At 35.4% G+C, this 19,440-nt stretch overlaps 1 protein-coding gene across 5 annotated transcripts in view; it reads right to left on the bottom strand.

Moving 5' to 3' along the window:
- Positions 1-846: 846 nt before the first annotated feature.
- PPM1B (protein phosphatase, Mg2+/Mn2+ dependent 1B) overlaps positions 847-19,440 on the bottom strand; it is a 60,175-nt gene continuing 41,581 nt past the window's right edge. For 3 of the 5 annotated variants that reach the window (XM_051613757.1, XM_051613756.1, XM_051613758.1), the window contains 3 exons: positions 13,674-13,785; positions 9,954-10,011; positions 3,544-4,694 (listed from right to left, as the gene is read on the bottom strand). In XM_051613757.1, coding sequence (XP_051469717.1) covers positions 4,407-4,694; positions 9,954-10,011; positions 13,674-13,785 — 458 coding nt within the window. In that variant the 3' untranslated portion in view covers positions 3,544-4,406. Of the gene's footprint in view, positions 2,702-3,543; positions 4,695-9,953; positions 10,012-13,673; positions 13,786-19,440 lie in introns of those variants that run through there. The other 2 variants (XM_051613760.1, XM_051613759.1) reach the window with 1 other exon arrangement.

The raw sequence follows: 19,440 nt of genomic DNA, 5'->3' as shown, positions 1-19,440 counted from the left end.
TGTCTTGATTCACATTTTGTTGTAGCTGTGCAAGCTGTGGTCCTTCTCTTTGAAAAACCTTCTATATAATAAAATCATAGACCCTTTTATTTCAGGGATACTATCCACATGATGTAAATAAACCTACACACGTAAGTGTTCATAGGACGGAAACCTATAAAGCACAATAATTCCTACCAGTGGAACAAGGTATTAACATTGCAGTTCATGAGGAAAGCATGCAAGGTTCATGCTGTACAAGAAGATCCAACAAAAAAAATTCCTAAAACTTACAAAACTTAAAGACTCAAAAATCTACAGTTTGTTCATAAATAGACCCATTCCACAGTAACAGTAAGTATTCAGACAAGTCATTAACAGGATCTCATTCTCCTTTCCCACCCAGTTAAACCATTTCATTAATAAGTTAAAAAAATAAATAAATCATTAAGGTTTTAACCTGAGTGATAACACTGGAGAAATTCCTACCCAAAACACCGCACAGAAGTAAAACTTTACAGGTGTAACCTCGGATCGTAAGAAACTTCAATAAACAAACCAACTAAAGAGTCAAGTTTAATCTGAACTTTTAGATACAAACAAATGCTCTCTTGTAGCTGGAATAAGACTCATTCCAGTTGAACTTGGGATGGATTTGCTCTAGGAGCTCTAAGAGATGTTTGTACTCTTCTGTCTCCCACAGAGAAGGCCTCTTAGACTTCCAGCTTATTATAACAAAGAGCCATGTTTGCTGTAGAACACAAATCCACCACTAAGACAGCTCATAAATCCTATTCGATTATCTTTTAATATAGAACAGTTGCATCCTCTTGATAAACCCTTCTCAAGAAAATATAAAGCATATCACACTGTTTTAGCAATCCTTTATTGAAGATAACAAGTTGGTTATGTTCACTGTATTGTATGAAACATCACAATATCATACTGGGAAGGTACTATCAGTACAGGGTTGGACCAGAGCGGACAGTCTGAACAATAAACCATTTTGCATTCTTCATTCCCTATCTTTTAACAACCCCAAAAAAAACCCAAAACAGTAAAAGGGACAAATACCTGTTAACATCATCATTTAGAACACTTTAACTTACAAGGCTAAAATCTAATGAATAAATAAAATATACTGTGGCAATAATCCTCTCTAGACCAAAAAAAAAAAATAAAAAAAATCAGATAGACAGTGAATCAAAATGACTGGGAAAGCTGGCCTTCAGCACACCAGTATGAAAGAGCGTGTGGTTTTTACAGACTCACCATGGGGATAAAGTTACAGAAAAATACCATTAATTCAATTTCACACAAAACCAGTTGATGACTGTCATTAGCTTAAAACTACACACAAGGGCAATTACATCCTCGCTGAAACACAGTTTAAACAAATAGGAAAATGTTTACAAGGCATCCACAGCATGTAAATCATGTACAGATGGATACATTCATTGTTTCCCCTCCCCAATAGCTTTTATTTTAGATAAATACTTTACTCTTCCCCATTTTCAGCATTTACTGGACTCATTACATGCACAACTCAAAGAAGTCAGAAAAAAAGTCAAGGTTATTGCAAAAATAGAATTAAACTAAGAATCTTCAAGTACCTTACGTGACAGCCACTCTGTACCATGCCCATTGCTTATAAAATGAAAGGTCATCGAACCCATGAAAATATCTCTAATATTTTCTTAATTTAAAATAGATAATTTTAAGTGTATTTATAGTAATCTCAAAGTGATCATTTGAACTTTGAAAATAATGCAAACAATTAAAAATTATACCCATATTACACAAGACTTCTGTCTGTATCTTAAGCTGAAAAAAAATAATCAAAAAACTATAGAAAACCACATATAGAACAAAAAAATAATCACAATTTACATGATAATAAAGGCAAATTTTCAGCATTTTTTAAAAAACCTGCAGCTGTGAGAGATGTCAAAGCAAGTCACTACTAACTATAAATTCATCAGTTTGGTTTTAAAAGATTTTCTCTAGCAAGAGTTTAAGGGTGTGTTGTACACATGCGTAAAATTCTTACTGGTTTTAGATGCCTAGAATCTTCATATTTTATTGCCAAATACACTTATCTTCAAGCAAGCAGTAGGCAACATATCACAATTTGGACACCGCAGGGAAACCTAACGGTCTGGTAATACAGGTAAAACTGGAAAATTTAAAAAAAAATAAAATAGTAATACACATCTGATAGTGTATTGCCCAACTGAAATTACTTCCAAGCCACAGAGCTGCAAAGCCTTCCAACTCAAAGTGAAATAAGTAGCATCTCAAACAATTACTTGTACTCTCATGCTTGTGTGTTGCACACTTCATTTAGCCACAGTGTATCTTCAGAGTATGCCTACAATCCCATGCACCTCAGGTACATATACCAATCTGCTGAGAGAGTAAATCCTTCCTTCCTTCCTTCTTAGGGCCAAAGTTCGTTACAGATGTAATCAGTATGCCTGAGGCTGGTAAAAATACTGTAGTACAGGCAATGCTAAGAGTGGCAATATCAGAAAACACAAAAATGAACAAATGATGGAAAATTCTAATATATTTCTGCCCATTTCACAAAATGTTGGAAATCCACCAGAATTTTTCCCTTGTATTGAAGAAAACAGATTTAAAAGTTTTTTCCCCCTTTCAGAATCAAAAGCATTTTAGTAGATTTGTAAGGCTACCATGGATCTTCTAGATCTCCAGCACCCTACAGAAAGAGAAGAGGAGAAATATTACTACTCACCAATGCAAGTCAAAACATTCTGTTGCACTTTGGATTTAAGTGTCATAATTATGTAGAATACTAGAGTTACACAGATGACATTTTCCTTTTCTTTTCCATACTTGCCCACTTCTACACACAAACATTCTCTGTTCTTCAGCTTCATGAGGGAATTTACTTTTTTAAAACATGAACCCAGTAAAGCTATTAAAGCATAAAGACTTAAAAACTAGTATTATCTAAAATTGTACTAAATCATAGCTGTCAGGAGATACTACATCTATGGACCAGGAACAATATATCTATAAAATACTAAGGAACTCAGGTGTTTCTGGTCCACCAGAAATTCCTGCGGTCTCTTTTTCATTAAGGCAGTAAAATTTGTACCTATTTTGAGCAATGACATATTTGTGCAAGTGTTGTATTATGAAGTGACCACTGACACAATAATTTCAGATTTAACTTATTAGCAGAGTAGTTACCATCACTGTAAATTCCCAGTATTATTACTGATCTACCCAAATGCTTATACATACATGTGCTGTACACCAAAAGACACAGAAAAGATTTGGCAGAAGGTACACCCAAGTAGAATAGCCAGTTTATTCCTTTATATGGCTGATGTTTTAGCTTGAACCTGGGGAAATGCTACCCAAATAGAAGATTATGATGAATGTGCCAAACCCAAAATTATTCAGATATTTCTAAGAAACTATTTAACATAATGAGTTAATATCAGAAGCTATGAAAAGTTTCAAGTCATGTCAGAATGACAGCAGTTCAAAGGAAGTTTATTACTTGCTTAAAAGAGTCAATATGCATACAGATATGATTCCACAGCATATTCTTTATTTTCACTTGAACACAAATTCTTAGAACTTGATACTAGGTACTAAGTCTAAGTACATTTTCATTTCTGGATATATGTTATGCTACAACCTGGGAAATAATAATACAGACATCTAGAAAGAAGATATTTATGATGAACAATAGATAAAATCTAAATTGGAAAAAAACAAATGTTTTTAATGAAGACTAAGTAACAACCTAAAACACAACAGCTTTTGTAACTTTGTTGTAATATAAATTATACACAATTCAAACAAGCATGCAATATATGATGCTGAGAAAAAAAAAGGCTGAAGAATTGGTATAATTCAATTAATTTGCACAAGAAATACAATTAACATGTGAACTACTTTACAATTAGCAAGAATATACCAGAAAATTTATTACTTAAGAAGGTACTTAAAAGAAAAAGTTTTAAAATTTGTTTTTGCATCAGTATATTAGATTCTTATTGTTGGTGTCACAGGATTAAAAAAAACAAATCATCCCAAAATCTCAAATGGGAAATTAACTGCTTGCTACACAACATAAGATGCAATTACTATAATCACAGAACCATAGAATGGTTGAGGTTGGAAGGGTCCTTAAAAATCGTAAGGATCCAACCTTCCTGCTACAAGCAGGGACACCTCCCACTAGAGCAGGTTGCACATGGCCTCATAGCATATACTATAGTAGTTGAACTTCTAAGGAAAAAAAGAGCTTTGTATAAGCTATCTGTACAAACAACTAAAGTAAAAACAGACTTCTAGGATAGACGTGACAAATGTTGAGATATAAACAAAGGAAAACACGCCAAGTGAAGCCTTAAATCCACTATGTAAAGCGTTATGTCTGTTTCTCACTCATTCGTCCCTGAATCTTCGTTTGAGCTCTGTACTCCAGCAAGGTGATTCTCAGAGTCTGCTTGGGGGTCTGGTACGAGGTGACTGGGTCCAGCATGAGTATCTGAAGCCGATTCAGCAGCTGATTCAGCAGTGCTCTCTTCTCCCTGCATCTTAGCTAGCCTGTAACTAACCAGCATCTCCTCCAGCAGGTGGCGGTAGTTTCCCCTATGATTAATTCTCATTTGCCTCAGCGCTTCCACCAACTTTCCCTGCGTTCCACTTTCCTCGGCTTCGCCAGGGCCCTTTTTTTAAGATTCAAGACCCCAAAAAAATCAGTAGTTAAACTAGGATTTCTTCAACAATTAAAAAAAAAACAAAGCACAAAAAAAAAAATCACATTTTTTCTGATTGAAAAAACATCAGCTTTGCTCTACTAAAATCTCAAACACCTTACAACACAACTTACAACAGTATCATCCATGTTTGTCTGCTTTCTACAACATAATTTAATAAACTGTATCTATTACAAGAGCATTTTAAGTAATTTTTATTTATTTTGAGCCAGACAGTGCCAACATGGTACCTTCTCCCAACTAACTCCACTGTAGTTCAAACTGTCTTTCAGTGAGTGTATCTGACATTCCCCACAACTGTGGTCGTTGTCAGTGAAAAATTTTTAAATTTTAGCTTCTTTAGCCATCAGGTCAATACTTTTAATTGTGAATTTCTGCACCGCCAATACCAACACACATCTGTGAAAAACTTAGCTAAGAGAACAGATAACTCCACTGCTAGCAGTTTAGTTGAAGCATCACATAAAAACAAATGCTCAAAGCGTTGCAGAAAACAATCTCTCTTCATTAAAGACTGATTTTTACATGCATGATCCTGCCACGAAAACAACACACAGTCACCTATCAGCACCAGGAGTACTGGCGTTTTTAACCATGTAACAAGACTATTTCGGACAGATGTGTGTATTGCCTAGAAAAGTTAATAGGTAGAACAGCTATTCAAAGTCAAACCTAACAACCTACAGCACAAAACCTGAGTAACAAGCACTGATTAAGGAATGGAGGTGCCCTTTGCAAACCACCTATTTGGCTACAAACCTTTAGTTGACAAAAAAAAAGTTGTGGCGTTCTTGGCTTTTTTTGCTTGTTTTTTTGAAACTGACTTGCCCATCCATCTGTTAAGGAACTTTAAAGGCCTAAAGCAGTACTGTTGCTTTAAGGGAATGGTACATTGTAAATGATTAATACCTAGCAAGTTACCGAGCTAGACAAATTGAACCATCTCTGGAAGCTGGCAGGTTTTGCAATACATTAGAGGCAAAATCCAGATTGCCTTTTTCTCATGCTGACCTCATTTTATTGTCATCTAGTCAAAAAGATTCACAAACTACAAGTATTGCAGTCACTCACAAGCTTAATAGCAAAATTAAGATAATATCTTGTGTTCAGTAAGATTTTGGATGTTGTTGGAATAGAAGCCTCAGGACTGACTGCTGCAGTTTAAGTTAAAAATGGGATAAATTTTCCACAAAAATGAGTGTTACTGCATATAACGCTATCCCTCGAAGCTTCACCTGTTGCATATAGAGACATACTTCCACTGTGGTTTGCTGGTCTTAGTCTGAAATGTCTTGACTCCTATGTACTAGCATTTCATTGAGATAGCTCTTGAAGAGTCCAGTAAGAAGCAAGTTAGAGAATGTAGTTTTTATGTATGAAGCAGGACTACTTGAATCCATGAACACAAAGTTAGTGAAAACTCTGCACATCAAGATCAGGCTACCAATGTATCCTATTCCTTAGGTTTTGACAAAAAATTCTATTTATGTAGCTAATATTAAACAAGACAGCACAGCTGAAGAACTCCAGTGTTTTTCACTTCAGAGAACCTCGAAATTCTGTAGTTCCTCTATCCCATCAGTTTTGCTCCAAGGTTGACATTAGCAAACATACAACCTGAAATTTCACATTTCACAGTATTCAGATCTTTAAAAATTCTGTTGGCAGACTGAAGTGAATACTTTTGCCCCCATGCAGCACTGAAGAGTAAAAGCAATAAGCAATATAACAGCAGCTCTGAGACTCCAAAACAATTCAAATGCCAGTAGGAGTTGAAGCAACAGGGCTGTTAGTGTTTGATATGCCAACTCACATCCTGCTTTGCACTGTTTGATGCTGGGCCATTTTGTGCTTCCACCTCCCTCAGTGCTAGCAGGCAAGAAGCCTGACAAACAACAGTAGGACAGAAACTGCCTCTTTTATATATTATACGCTATATGTACACTATAGTGCAGATTTCTCTCTAATGATCCATGGCTACCTGAAAACTATAATTACTGTGCAAATCAACATTTGTCTTTCTTCATGTTGTAATTCAACTCGGTGGTACTGACCAGACAAAAACTTATTTTTGCTAGTTACATTTAACATGAGTGTTCACAATTTTTACACAAGTTCTGCTCTGCTGTATATAAAAAAGGCTGCTACATATTAGGGACAGGACTTAGAATGTGTGTGTAAACATGTAAAAAGACAACATTCTTAAAATAATCTGTAGCAGCCTTTAATGACAGCATTTGATTTGATTCAGCAAAGTGTCATAGTATTAGTAAAAGCACAAGAGAAACATGACTGGTTTAAAAATGACAGTCAAACCCCACTTTAAACGCTATTGAAACTGTTAACATAGCCACTGTAATTGTAGCATTGCTCCTTCTGTTCAAGAACACATGAACACTCATGCAGCCTAATCGGAGAGTAGCCTCCTACTCTTAGGAACACATCAAAAGGATGGTTGAAGAAGAACCATTAGAGAAAGAGTAATACTTTAACATTTTAACTAGAACAACGACTTGGTAGTATTGTAACATTACAGTGGTATCAACTGCTTAGCTATGAAGCAGTTATTTTAAATTCCCTTTAAAGACCTGAAACCACCAAGTTGCAATACATAAGACCTCTACAACTTCTTCACAAGCCACCACATTTATAGCAGAAGTCCCTCTACTGAAACCGAACCCTGGCAAAATTGCTCTTTGTGAGACTACTGCAGGGCTTTCTCCAACTCTGGATTTATGTAATACTTGAACTCTGCTGAGATGTCTAAAAGAAAAAAAGCCCTGTGAATGCTATACCCTGAAAGCCACACTAGTGACCTCTGAATGCTGCTGCAGCAAGGATTCTTCCACTCCTCATTCCCTCATTCTACACATCTATCGATATATAAATGTATATTTTAACGGGCATTATTAGATTTCAGTCTCACTTGGGAATGTCATAATTGGGATGTACTGTATGTTTCCTTCCTACCTTTGCTTCCTGTTTAAACAGGAGATGTGTAGCAACACCATCAGTGTGTAGACATTGTGGAGAGTCTGATGTTGAGTAACTGAACAGCTTCCTTCCCTTTTACCCACCCACGCACTGAATATATTCAGTTCAAGAGACTAAGATCACCACATATATACTTGGAACTGAGTAAGACTAGCAAGGAAGTAATGCTTTAATCACCTCAGAGATGAGGACCACTAAATTAATTCACCTCCAAGACAATAAGATAACAATTCCTACTTGCTGACAAAGCATAAACTGGAATTGCATCCTTCACTCAGAACATGTTCTCCTCTCAAACTGCTCTGGGTCAGAACCACTTAGCATGGAAAGATGAAAACGTACTTACTGACAAATGGTATCTTACTTCAAGAACAAACTAAAATTTAATCCAGTGTACTTGAAAACACAATTATCAAGATTTGCACTAAAGAGCAACAGAAGGCAAAGTTTACGAAATAGACTGCAGCCAATTTAAAAGGACTCAAAAAAACTATCCAGGGATTCTAATGCCAGTCAACGTCAACACTACTAATGGCAATAAGGGTTAAAGCTATATTGTTTCATAAGTATTTTGCATATTTAGTTATCTCATTTTAATAAATTATAATGGATGATGCACAAGAGTTTCCTGGAGCAACAAATACACAAAAGGATGCTGTACTATATGTTAGGACTTTCAGCAAGCTTGCATGCCTATGGACAAGTAAATTTTTGTTAGAAAAGATGCATCAGAAATGTAACTATAGCATATGGTACCTAGAAAGTTAACATTAGATGAACTTATTTTTCCTTAAAAAAAATCCAGAACACCAAACTTAACCAACTGCCATAATCTTCACACAAACCACTTTCACCAATAACTTTACCCCTAAAGCAGGAACAAAATTATTGCTAAACATGAAAAGTACTAGCAGGCTGATAGAGGTGCAGAGTTTCCTGAAGGACTAAAGAAGCTGGTAAAATTTTGTCTAGCTTTCTTTGGGGTACTGTTGCACAATCTGTTGAAAGTTAAATGAACATTATATACTGTCATTTTTTTAAAATAAAAAAAGGAATAAATCCTAAACATTAAAAAGTTAAATATTTGTTCTCTATTTGTATTCTAACAGAACACAGGCCCCTTCCACCTACACAGACTTTCTAACTTAAGAGAATACCAAATACAGGCAATCAACAAAAGATGACAGTGGGAAAACATTCATAATTGTAGTGAGAATGCATATTCAAAATCTCAAGGCACATAATTAATCATTTAAGCGTATAAAAAAAAAGTTGACATCTCCACACCACTATTCAATGTAATGACTATCCAAGGACCTTGCAGCCATCTCAGAAGAGAAAAAAATATAGCAAAGGATTTACTAGAAGATGATTGGTATCTTCACATATTAGTTCACATAATCTACATAGAAAATAACAATGTGTACACACGAGCAGTGATGTTTCTATTATTTTTTCAGTTTCCCAAAAATTTTTTAAAAACAAATTTAACCACAACTGATAAGAACACCAGCTATTGCTCTTTACACTAAGATTAAGAACAATCTAGTAATCAGGTTTAAAGTTTCAGTAAACCAGATTTCAACATACAATTTAAAATTCAACTTTTAGGAACTGGGCAGAAGAACATAAGTAATTTTAGAAATCAGAACTAAATCACTTTACACTTTCCTTAGATCACTGCACATAAGATATTTAAAGGTAGTGCAAACTCTAAAAAAGTAGTCAATATAGTCTTGTTATATTTATATTCAGTGTATCAAGGTTTTCCACACTTACAGAAGAGGATAGGAAGTGTGTTTGCCCCGTTTTCTACTAGATTTTTGGACATTAGATACAATAGCTAGTTAAGCAATGAATATGCTGACTGTAATTTTTTACAATAATATACTATAATTTGGAAAAAACTATGTATTGTTGCCTCACAGATTTGAATGAAAAAAAGTCAATTAAATGTTTAAAAAAATGTTTTAGTTTGATGTCAGTTTCCTGTCTTTTTGAGGATCAAGCTCTGTCTCAGAGCCATCCAAAACAAGGCCAAATTTAACTATATGCTACAATAAGTATTTGTATAGTACTACTACTACTACTTATTTTTATAATAATACTTGTTTGTAATACTTTATTGCTAGTGATGCACACCTTTTGCTTAATGCATGACACTACTGATGTTGTCATTAACAAAGAAGTGTAACAATCAAAATGGGAACTTACCCCCTCATTCTCTCTGTGTGGATTCAGCCTACTATACACAGCTTCAATAATATTACGCCTAAAAAAGAGAAATTTTAAATTAAGCACAAAGTATTTAAAAACATTTAATACTTTCAAAGTTTGAGCACAGTAAGAATTTTCAAGTGTTTATGATGCTTTGTCTTTAACCTGCCTTTTAAAAAGAGTCAGTGTCTTTACTTACTTTCAATATGATGTTTGGGGATTTAGCAGTAAATCAGGATATGTAATGAGTAAGCATGGCAATTCATTTTCTTCCCCTATGCTCCCCACAATTTTTCCCTTTACATCTTTTTAAGTTCCAGCTGCATAGTCAGACTTTGCCAAGATTAACATTTAAACCTGTATTTTGCTTATTGTAACAGAATTCTTCAAGTTAACTGGTTTCTTGACTTATTTCTCAATGTGGAACTTAAAGACAGTTTTTTTCCATTTCCCATTTACACATACACAGGTTAGTACTACTTGTCTGTGAGCTTTTGAAGTGTGGTGCCAAGTATACAACCTCTGAGATGTGTTGTCTAGTGTCTATTCACACTGTAGATATTAAAACCCAAAAGCCATTAGCTAGATTTTTTTTCCTGTCAAGGCCCCACCTTCACAGGCAAGAAAACTACGCATAAAAGCATATAAAAAATAAACCACAAAGTATAGATATACTTCTGAGAAGAAAAAGGGTTTGTCCCTGCATCTTCAAATCATATCAAGAACTGGGAAAAGTTCAGACAAGTATAATAAATGTGATCAAAGGTATCAAAAACTTCAATAAAAATGAACTGGTTGTCTGAAAGTTGCCAAGATCTATAATAATTATGTCTTACACAATGTGGATAAGCACCAACTATTGACTCTTCCAACCAAAGAGCACAATGGCATCAGATAAAGAAAGCAGCAGATGTGGCAAAAATATGCAGTGATGGCTCACAATGCAACAAAATTTTTTCTCCTCCAGCATATTAAGGATACGAAAAGTTTGACAAGATTCCTTCTGAACACATTAAAAATTCCATGGAAGAGCACCTCTAAGTCATGAAGTACACAAACTATCTCAAGATGGGGAAGCATTTTAGCTGTAAGCAGGTGAAAACCTAAGCAATAACGGGGAAGTATTTTACATTTTTTCCAGGGTTTTTTTCCAGGTTCTTCCCATTTACTTTCACCTACCCTGAGGGCAGGATATAGATAGAACAATCCTTGGTCTGATCTAGTATGAGCAGTCCTTATGTTCATATAATGGAAGTAAAAGTCCATTCAAAACAGAAGAGTTTGAGTTTTGAATGGAATGTAGCAGTTATGTGGACTTCTAAGATAAAGAAATAAATCAGATAACCTCATTACCTAGCATCCAGCATCAGAAGACATTTTTTTTAGTCATGACCCAGCATTTAAAACAGTACCTAGTAAAACACTCAGAACTCTGGGAGATGGTTTGTGGCCTAAAGAGAGGGATAATGCAATCAAAGTCCCAGGATGACCACCGATCTATGGCACTGAAAATATATCTTGTTATCATGTGTTAAGAGGCAATATATGTCAATGATTAAACTGGCATTTATCTAGACACGCCACACCAAGACGCGCAGAAGGTACAACAGATGATGCCTAACAAAGGCTCAAGACACTGGTGTATATGCAATCTGTGCTTGTTCACACATGAAGGTTTTGGGCTGTATCTGAACAAGCTCCTGAAAGAAGTTCAGAATTAAATTAGTAGTGACACTTAAAAAAACTATGTCCAACATTAAAAGCCCCCTGAAGAACACAACTTCTCCAAAGGCACATTAGTTAGTCAATGCTATAAGAATTCTGGAAGGATTGAATGGCTGAGCAAGTGTGAGATCCATCAGCACAGATGGAATATTTTCTTAGAGAAAAGAAACAATATTTACACAGATGATACAGGGAAGGGATTCTCTCTATTTTGTTCCACATTTAGTAAAGGTGGAATAGCACAATTTTGACCAAATGTCTGTGCCATGGTAAGCAGTGGCATCTCACATCCCTGTAACAAAACACCTGGACAGTCCAAGCAAAGTTGCCATAGAAGCAGCAGATAGCCATTGCACAGGGTTTGAATTAGACTTAAAACTCAAGCCCTTGGAAATTTTCCTATCGTTCCAACTCACTTTTCTTTCTTGGAACAGCTTATTTTTTTGTACTTGCTTTTGAAGGGAAAATTTAGGGGCAGAATGTTGAGTGGAAGTACTAATGCCCAAGTGACAGGGTGGCTCAGAACTCTGGTTTTCTTCAGCACAAAGTGACCATTCTTTCGGCAGCATTTGAAGTTACAGGGGGATTCCAGTCAAGCCAGAAGCAATCTTCAAAGAGTAAGATTTTAAAGGATAAAACACCACCATCAAGTGACCATATCACAGTTGATACCTTTAGATCACCTGCCTCAAAGAATAAGCCAGTACAGGCTACACAAGTGAGAAGCTTGAAGAAAGTACACAGTGCCAGAAGAAGATGAGCTGCTTCAGAGGTTCCTGAAATTTGTCTACATACACTTTTCATTGCATTGTGTTTCTCCAGATCAGATATATTAAAAAACCAGGAGCAACTACAATTGGTGCTAAAACCAAGGATGTCAGCCACAGACAAGCTCTTAATGCAACCTGTTTTGAGCCAGGTCTTGCAGTTCAAACAGAAGGACAAAGTGAATTACTCATGTAAAGCAGGACTTCAAAAGTCAAAATGGAAAGACAGATATCAACAGGCAAATTCTGAAGCTAAGCTCATTAAAAATGCAACATGGGTCACAACAAATTGAAACAGAATTTATATGCAAAGGTTCCAATACACTGAAGCAGTACATGATGCAGTTATTAATGAGCTAGGAGGCACTAAAACAATGGGCATGCTACAACTTCTCTGAATGTCTGGAATGCACACAAGTGAGGAAAAAGGCCCAGAATGGATAGGTACTTTTAAGTCTAGGAAAAAAAAAAACAAATAATGGCAAACAGTGCTCATTAGTAAGTACATGCAGTGAAAAGAGATGTATACACAAATGCTCAGAGGACAGGACTTCATATTTTGAAAAATACAAAGATTCCAGAAGAAAGATGAGCTATGCTAGGCAGCAATAATAGGTCCCACTGTTTGGGAAACTCTAGAGTAACAATTGTTTATGGAATCCCTAATTCTGTTCATTAAGATCCTTAAATTTTATGTTGTTAGAATATCAACATTAGCTTCTATAGAAAATCAGTACAATTTCTGAATTTTTGCTCCAATTAAATTTTAAAATTCATATCCTAGTTCAATATTCTTGCTTATCTAACACTCAGTTTAAGATTAAACAAAGAAAAAACAACTTTCTGTTGAGAATGTTAGCTGAGCAGACATTAGGTGGTGGAAGGAACAGGATTCAGGAAAACTGAGATGGTATTTTGATATTCCTGTTATATTACTGATAGTTCTTAAAAAATTTAAAGCAGTAAAAAGCCAAGAATTTTTTAAATTATTTTTTAAATGGCTACCTGGAAATAGTAAACTACTAAGTTATGTAGCAGAACATGATCAATCTGTTTCCTCTTAACTGTTCTAGAATGGGAACAGTGACACAAATGTTTACACACTGCAAAAGGCAAACTAGCTTAAAATATAAAACCCAACTTTCTTCTTTAATTTTAGTATAACTTAAATAAGCATCTGTTTCAATGAATTAAACGGTTTAAGAAATTCCAGTAATGTACTCACTTGCCAGCTAAACCACCTCCTGGTGGTAAATTTGGGATATTCTCTGCAGTTAAAATACGAATAACATGAGCCAGATCAGGCATTCCTTCTTCACCCGATTTTTCCATGATTTCTGATTTAAAAACAGAAAAAAGTCCTTAGGTTACTGAATTAGTAACACCCACTCCTTAAGACACTAAAATGTAAGATACCATCACTTTTTAACTGAGACATCAGGAAAAAGTTGCATGTAAAAGAAAACATTATTTACATTTTAAGTAAACAGTCTTTGCATGGTGGAACAGAGCTATTCAAAACCATAGCCTGCCCTTCCAGTATGCCTCTAATTCACCTCTTGCTCAACAGGAACTTGGAAATAGACTGTGAACTGGATGAAATATCCTGGAGACAGTAGCCTGTTCTCTTCCAGAATGAAGACAGCTGGGAATATGTTTCAGTCACCTTCCCACTGTATTGCAACATACTCGGAAGGTAGATGCCAAAAAGCCAGTGCTTCCCAGGATGCTTCATCATGAGCAATACCTTGTATTCTTGAAGTCCAGATTCCAGTGCATAAACACTAAGACCATCATACAATAAAGGCACACATGTAATGGCCCATTATGACTGAAGTGCTCAAAACAGAACACAGAAGTATCACACAAAAACAGTGCTAGCAAGTTCCTCTGCCTTCAAAAAGAACTGCCTAAACTGAAGTCAATCTTCACAACACCGTTCATCAAAGCTGCTGTAAGATGACCATGTAATAGCTGTGTGCACGTTCATGTAGACATAATACTATCAGCTTCCAGCTGTCAGCCTCTGGTCATTCAACTACTATCACCGCAGAAAGATTCACTAGGTTATCTACAAATTGTAACTATATGCATGTGTCACATAAGATTTTTTTTTTCTGAAAATCAACTAAACTAAAGAATGGAGGGTCATTTCCTGTCGACATTGTTCTAGATAAAAAAATCTTTGAGCCACAAAAGAACTAAAAAGGTATCACCCTAAAAAAAAACCCTCAGTCTGTATCTTGGCTACTATCCAAAGATAAACAAATCACTTTAATTTCTTACAATCAATTGATAATATTGTGGATGTCTGATGTGGAGCCAGCAATTAAACCCAGAAACAGCTACAATTTGAGCTTGTAAAGTTAGCCAAAATATGCATCACCTATTCACTTCAAACACTGCATCCAAAGTTTTCTGGTATTTAAACATCTCATGCTATCACTTATCTAGAAAGCAAGTGATATTCAGGCTTCTCTCAGGAACAGGAAAAATAATAAAGTGCTTACAAGGTACTTGCACTGTGTCAGGGAGATCTGTAGAAAACCCCACCTAAAGCAATTCTACTTTTAGAGTAATTCTACTATACTGTAACAAATAAGGCACTGTGTCTATGTCCCAATTTTAAGTCAGCATCACACAATCTCTACAATGAATAAGAAGCTGGGTATACTACTACTACTACTACAAGTGATTAAAAATTCTTCCATGAACTTTTATGTATATTATCATACACCCATCCATTAAGAATGAATCACGACTAGCAAAGGAAATGACAGTTGAACATGCATACTTGAATCTTAGGACTTTCATCAGTTCTTCCACACACATTCTCACAAATCAGCCACAAGTTCTTTTTGTGCAGTTCTACCTAGTTAGAAGTAGACTGTATCACTGTAACATCATTTTCCTCAGTCACATCTGGTAGGAAGTGTTTAACAACACATTGTTTTTTATACCAAGAGTGTATCTGGTTCTACATACACTAAAAGTACACAAACAGCAAGAAATAAGAAAAGCTATACAAGTATGCAATTACTATACAGTAATGCAAGCAGAAGGTTTTCGTATCTTCTTAAAAAAGGAATTAAAGCAATCACAACTAAGGATTGTTGTATATGTCTTGGTACTAGACACTTTTACTTTTTAACTTTTACTGTATAACCACTTCTCAAGGAGTGCTAAACTGAACCATGAGCATCTTCTTCCCATTTCTAGATGGTGTAAGATCAAGAATTCTGGTTACACTGACCATCTCCTTTTTCTTTTCCTGCTATTAGGGTGACTTTCATCCAAAACATCTTCCCTCTCAAAAAAACCTCAACAACAAGCAACCCCAAAAACAAAAGCAAAAAAACACCCAAAAAAACCAAAACAAAGCCCCCAAAAACAAACAAACAAAAAAAAACCCCAAAACCACAACTTCCTAATAGAAAATCCAGGAACAAAGCAAATGACCAAGCATGACTTTTTTTCATTACACATCAGTTAGCCGATCTACATTGTGGGTTTCTTTGACAACGGCCACTAAAAGCCAGCACTTTCAGAAACAGATTTATAGGCATTTACAAGGTTTTCACCTACATCTCCACAATGTTAAGCAATGTTAATGCAATTCAGATTTTTTTTTCCCCTGAATGTGCAGAACACAATTGCAGAACACACCTGCAATTCAGACACTTAAAATAATAATTTCCTGATATTATCATACATGCAAATCTATGAAAATCCACTACAAAGTCTGCTAGTATACTACTTTATAGTCCTAAAGTACTTTGAATTAAAAGCCTAACACTTAACTCAGAGATGAGCATTTTGAAAATTCAGAGAAAATTTTATTTCAATTTTATACAATGCAAGTCCCCAACCAGACAGCATTAGAAGTTTATGTTCCAGCATCTCCCTTCATCTCCAGCTATAAGACTATGACAAATCTATTTTGTATACGGTATACACTCTGCGTATGTAAAATGCACCATCCAACTCACTGTATTAACATAAAGACCGTTTAAGTCTCCATAGAACAGGTGCCCTTATTTACAACTTGGGGTTGTTTGTTTTAATATCTCCATGTTGGATACACCCTTTCAAATAAACAAAAAAATATCAAAGAACTGAATTGACTTGTCTGCCTAGTTTTCTTTTCCTGTGACCAAACTTCCGATCTCTAAAAAGAAACAACTGAAAAGCAGAGAACACAAAGTAGCACTTCAAAGCGGCAGCAAGAAAAGACTGACAACAGAACTTAACTACTTCCAAACGTACGCATTACTTTGGAAATTACCAGCTAAATGACTGAAAACAGTAGCATGGCTGTGCTTATCATCCTAAATGACTCTATCATAAGCTGTCAACTATGACCTCCTCAATATTTCAGAATACTCTTGAATGGGCAGCTTTGGAATGCAGGTACACACATTGTGTCAAACTCAAGACCCAAACTACGAAAAGAGCTTTGCTATACCGTTGTTCCACCATTAGAAATCTCTATAAACTATCACGTGCCAACTTTATTTTTTTAGTAACTCTTAAAACAAAAAACACAGTTTCAGTATTAAAACAATAACTGTGTTTTAATAACTCAGGAAGCATCTTATGGAAATAATAACTCATTGTACAAATACACAGGATCTTGGCATTCCACTTAGGGATGTACAAAGACAGACTACAATTGTCACGTGTATTAAACTGCTTTTGAAAAGATTTTTCTAGAAAAAACAGCAAACAAAAAATCCCCAAATGAAAGCATGCCTCAAACAATGCCTTTCTCTCCAAGCCAAAGCCTACAATGTCCAAGCACAGCACTGAAAAAAACCCAACCAACCTGTTGTCTAAAAGGTTTGATAGATTAGTTCAGTCAGCTTGAAATTTATGTTCCACAAGAAAAAAAAAAAATATTCAATATTGAACAGTGTACATTCATTAGGAACAAATACCACTGCAAAGTAAAATTGCTTCAGGAAGACGCAAAGGATTTATACTAGAGTGCCAGTGCTTCCCTGATTCAAATTTGAGACTTACTGAAAGATGAGATTATCTAAGCGAACTCACATATTTGACATCTCCATCTTTGCAGGCTAGTAGTTTGAAGACAAGCTGATTTTTTTTCAAAATGTTTTTACTACACATATATACAAAAAAATGTTACTGTCTATCAACCAACTGCATATAATTTCTGAGCTGTTAATTCTTTAACAGAGAAAGAAACATCGTTTCGCACAATAATTTTACATGAACAAGGTCCCTTACTTGCCTTTCAAAAGGAATGAACAGTTATCATCTAGTCTCGTACTTTAAATGTTAACAAATCTACTACAGATCCTCACCATAGACAACCAATTGCTGCAATGGAACATACATTCTTGAACTTAGCTGCCTAGCTCACCACATTCAGAGCCTTGAAACACGTTAGAACTACAGATAAATCACAGTAAATATAACATCCCTGAAGAAGACTACCCTAAGTGGTAAACTATATTTAGAACAGATCTAATGAAATACAACTTGTGTCATTTGAAAATAACTAGAAGATATTATTAAATCCATATTATCCACATCATGATCTATCTACTAAGGCTTTCAGTTTTTTTCCCTAAAGGCAGTTTAGACCTTTCAGGTACAGCTCATTTACTGCACTGTTTTCCAGACTGCATTTAGTTTAAAAACAAATCACAAAACTGACTCAAGCAGTTGTCCTCTCCTGACCAAAAAGATGTTCCCGCCTTCCAAAATTTTTTCTTACTATTTCAACACTTCCCTCCCCTTCTATTTTCAAGTTTAAAGCATTTCTGCTCACTGCTTTAACCTTTAAACTGGACAACTTTTTTAAAAGAAAACAGCTTTTTTTCCAAACCATTCTCCCCATGCTGCTTAGTGGTTTGAAACATTTTGTTTAAGCTTCTCTATATAATTTCTGAACTAATAATACTCAAAGCACATACACATGGCAAAAACTGTAGTTATGTCAAACTGACAATTTCATAGAATTTATTACAAACACATTTAGAAAACAGGTAGATATTTCAAGTTATTCTGAAGTTTGTTTCCTTTATTTTCTCCACTGTGGGACATAATTTCCTCACATATGCTAACTCTCATTTCTTGCTAAATACTTGACATTTAAAGGACTTGCACTCTGTCCAATTAGCAGAACACAGAATGACACAGGGAACTCATGCAGAAAAAGAAAAAAAACAATCAAGAAGAGCTGAAGCAACAGAAGTCCAAGATTCGAAGCAACTAATTTCATTGGAGCACTTAAGCTTAACCATCATTTTTATTTACATTCAGACTGGCTCAGCATCAATACCAACTTAAAAACTCTCTGCTTGTTTTTGGTGTGTGTAGTATTCGCTAGCTAAAATACACTTCTGCTAAGAAGTTATTTTGGTATACTAAAGTAGTAGCTCAATTATGCCACAACACTGCATTGTTACTAGCAAATAGCGCTTCTTACGTCATCCTCTGTTAATCCAGTCACTCTAATCAGAAGTTATTAAGACAGCTTTTCTATTAATCTTCTTAGCATTCACTTATGAAAGCAATAAACTACACAACAGTTCCATACGTTTTTCAACTATTTGCTAACAGAGGAACCACCAAGAAGCAGGGAATAATAACTGTGTGCACACCTCATTGCTCCTGGCTCTGACCCAGAGCCTACTAACAGCTCATGTACTCGAACAGAGGAAGATAACAGGTATTCATCTTAGCTACTGTCATCTAGGAAGCCTGGGATGTAAGCCAAGTTCAGAGAATCTTGCCTAGAGTTAAACATTCGAAATGACCATTAGCTCTCCCTAGTCTCAACAAACTACAAGTATACAAGTCATTTCAATTTAGATCCCATTTAAACAAGAAATAAAGACACCATGCACAATATAAGACCATTCACAGATAACTTGTATTGGGGCCTGAAGGCATTCTTATGCACGTATTTAAAAATTAAGGTTTGTTACATTAACTATCTAGAATACTGGGACACCAATGCA

The sequence above is a fragment of the Apus apus genome, chromosome 3 (assembly GCF_020740795.1).
Source record: "Apus apus isolate bApuApu2 chromosome 3, bApuApu2.pri.cur, whole genome shotgun sequence".
Lineage (NCBI taxonomy): Eukaryota > Metazoa > Chordata > Aves > Apodiformes > Apodidae > Apus > Apus apus.
Note: the sequence above shows the minus strand (reverse complement) of the source record. Positions and strands in the feature narration are given on the sequence as shown.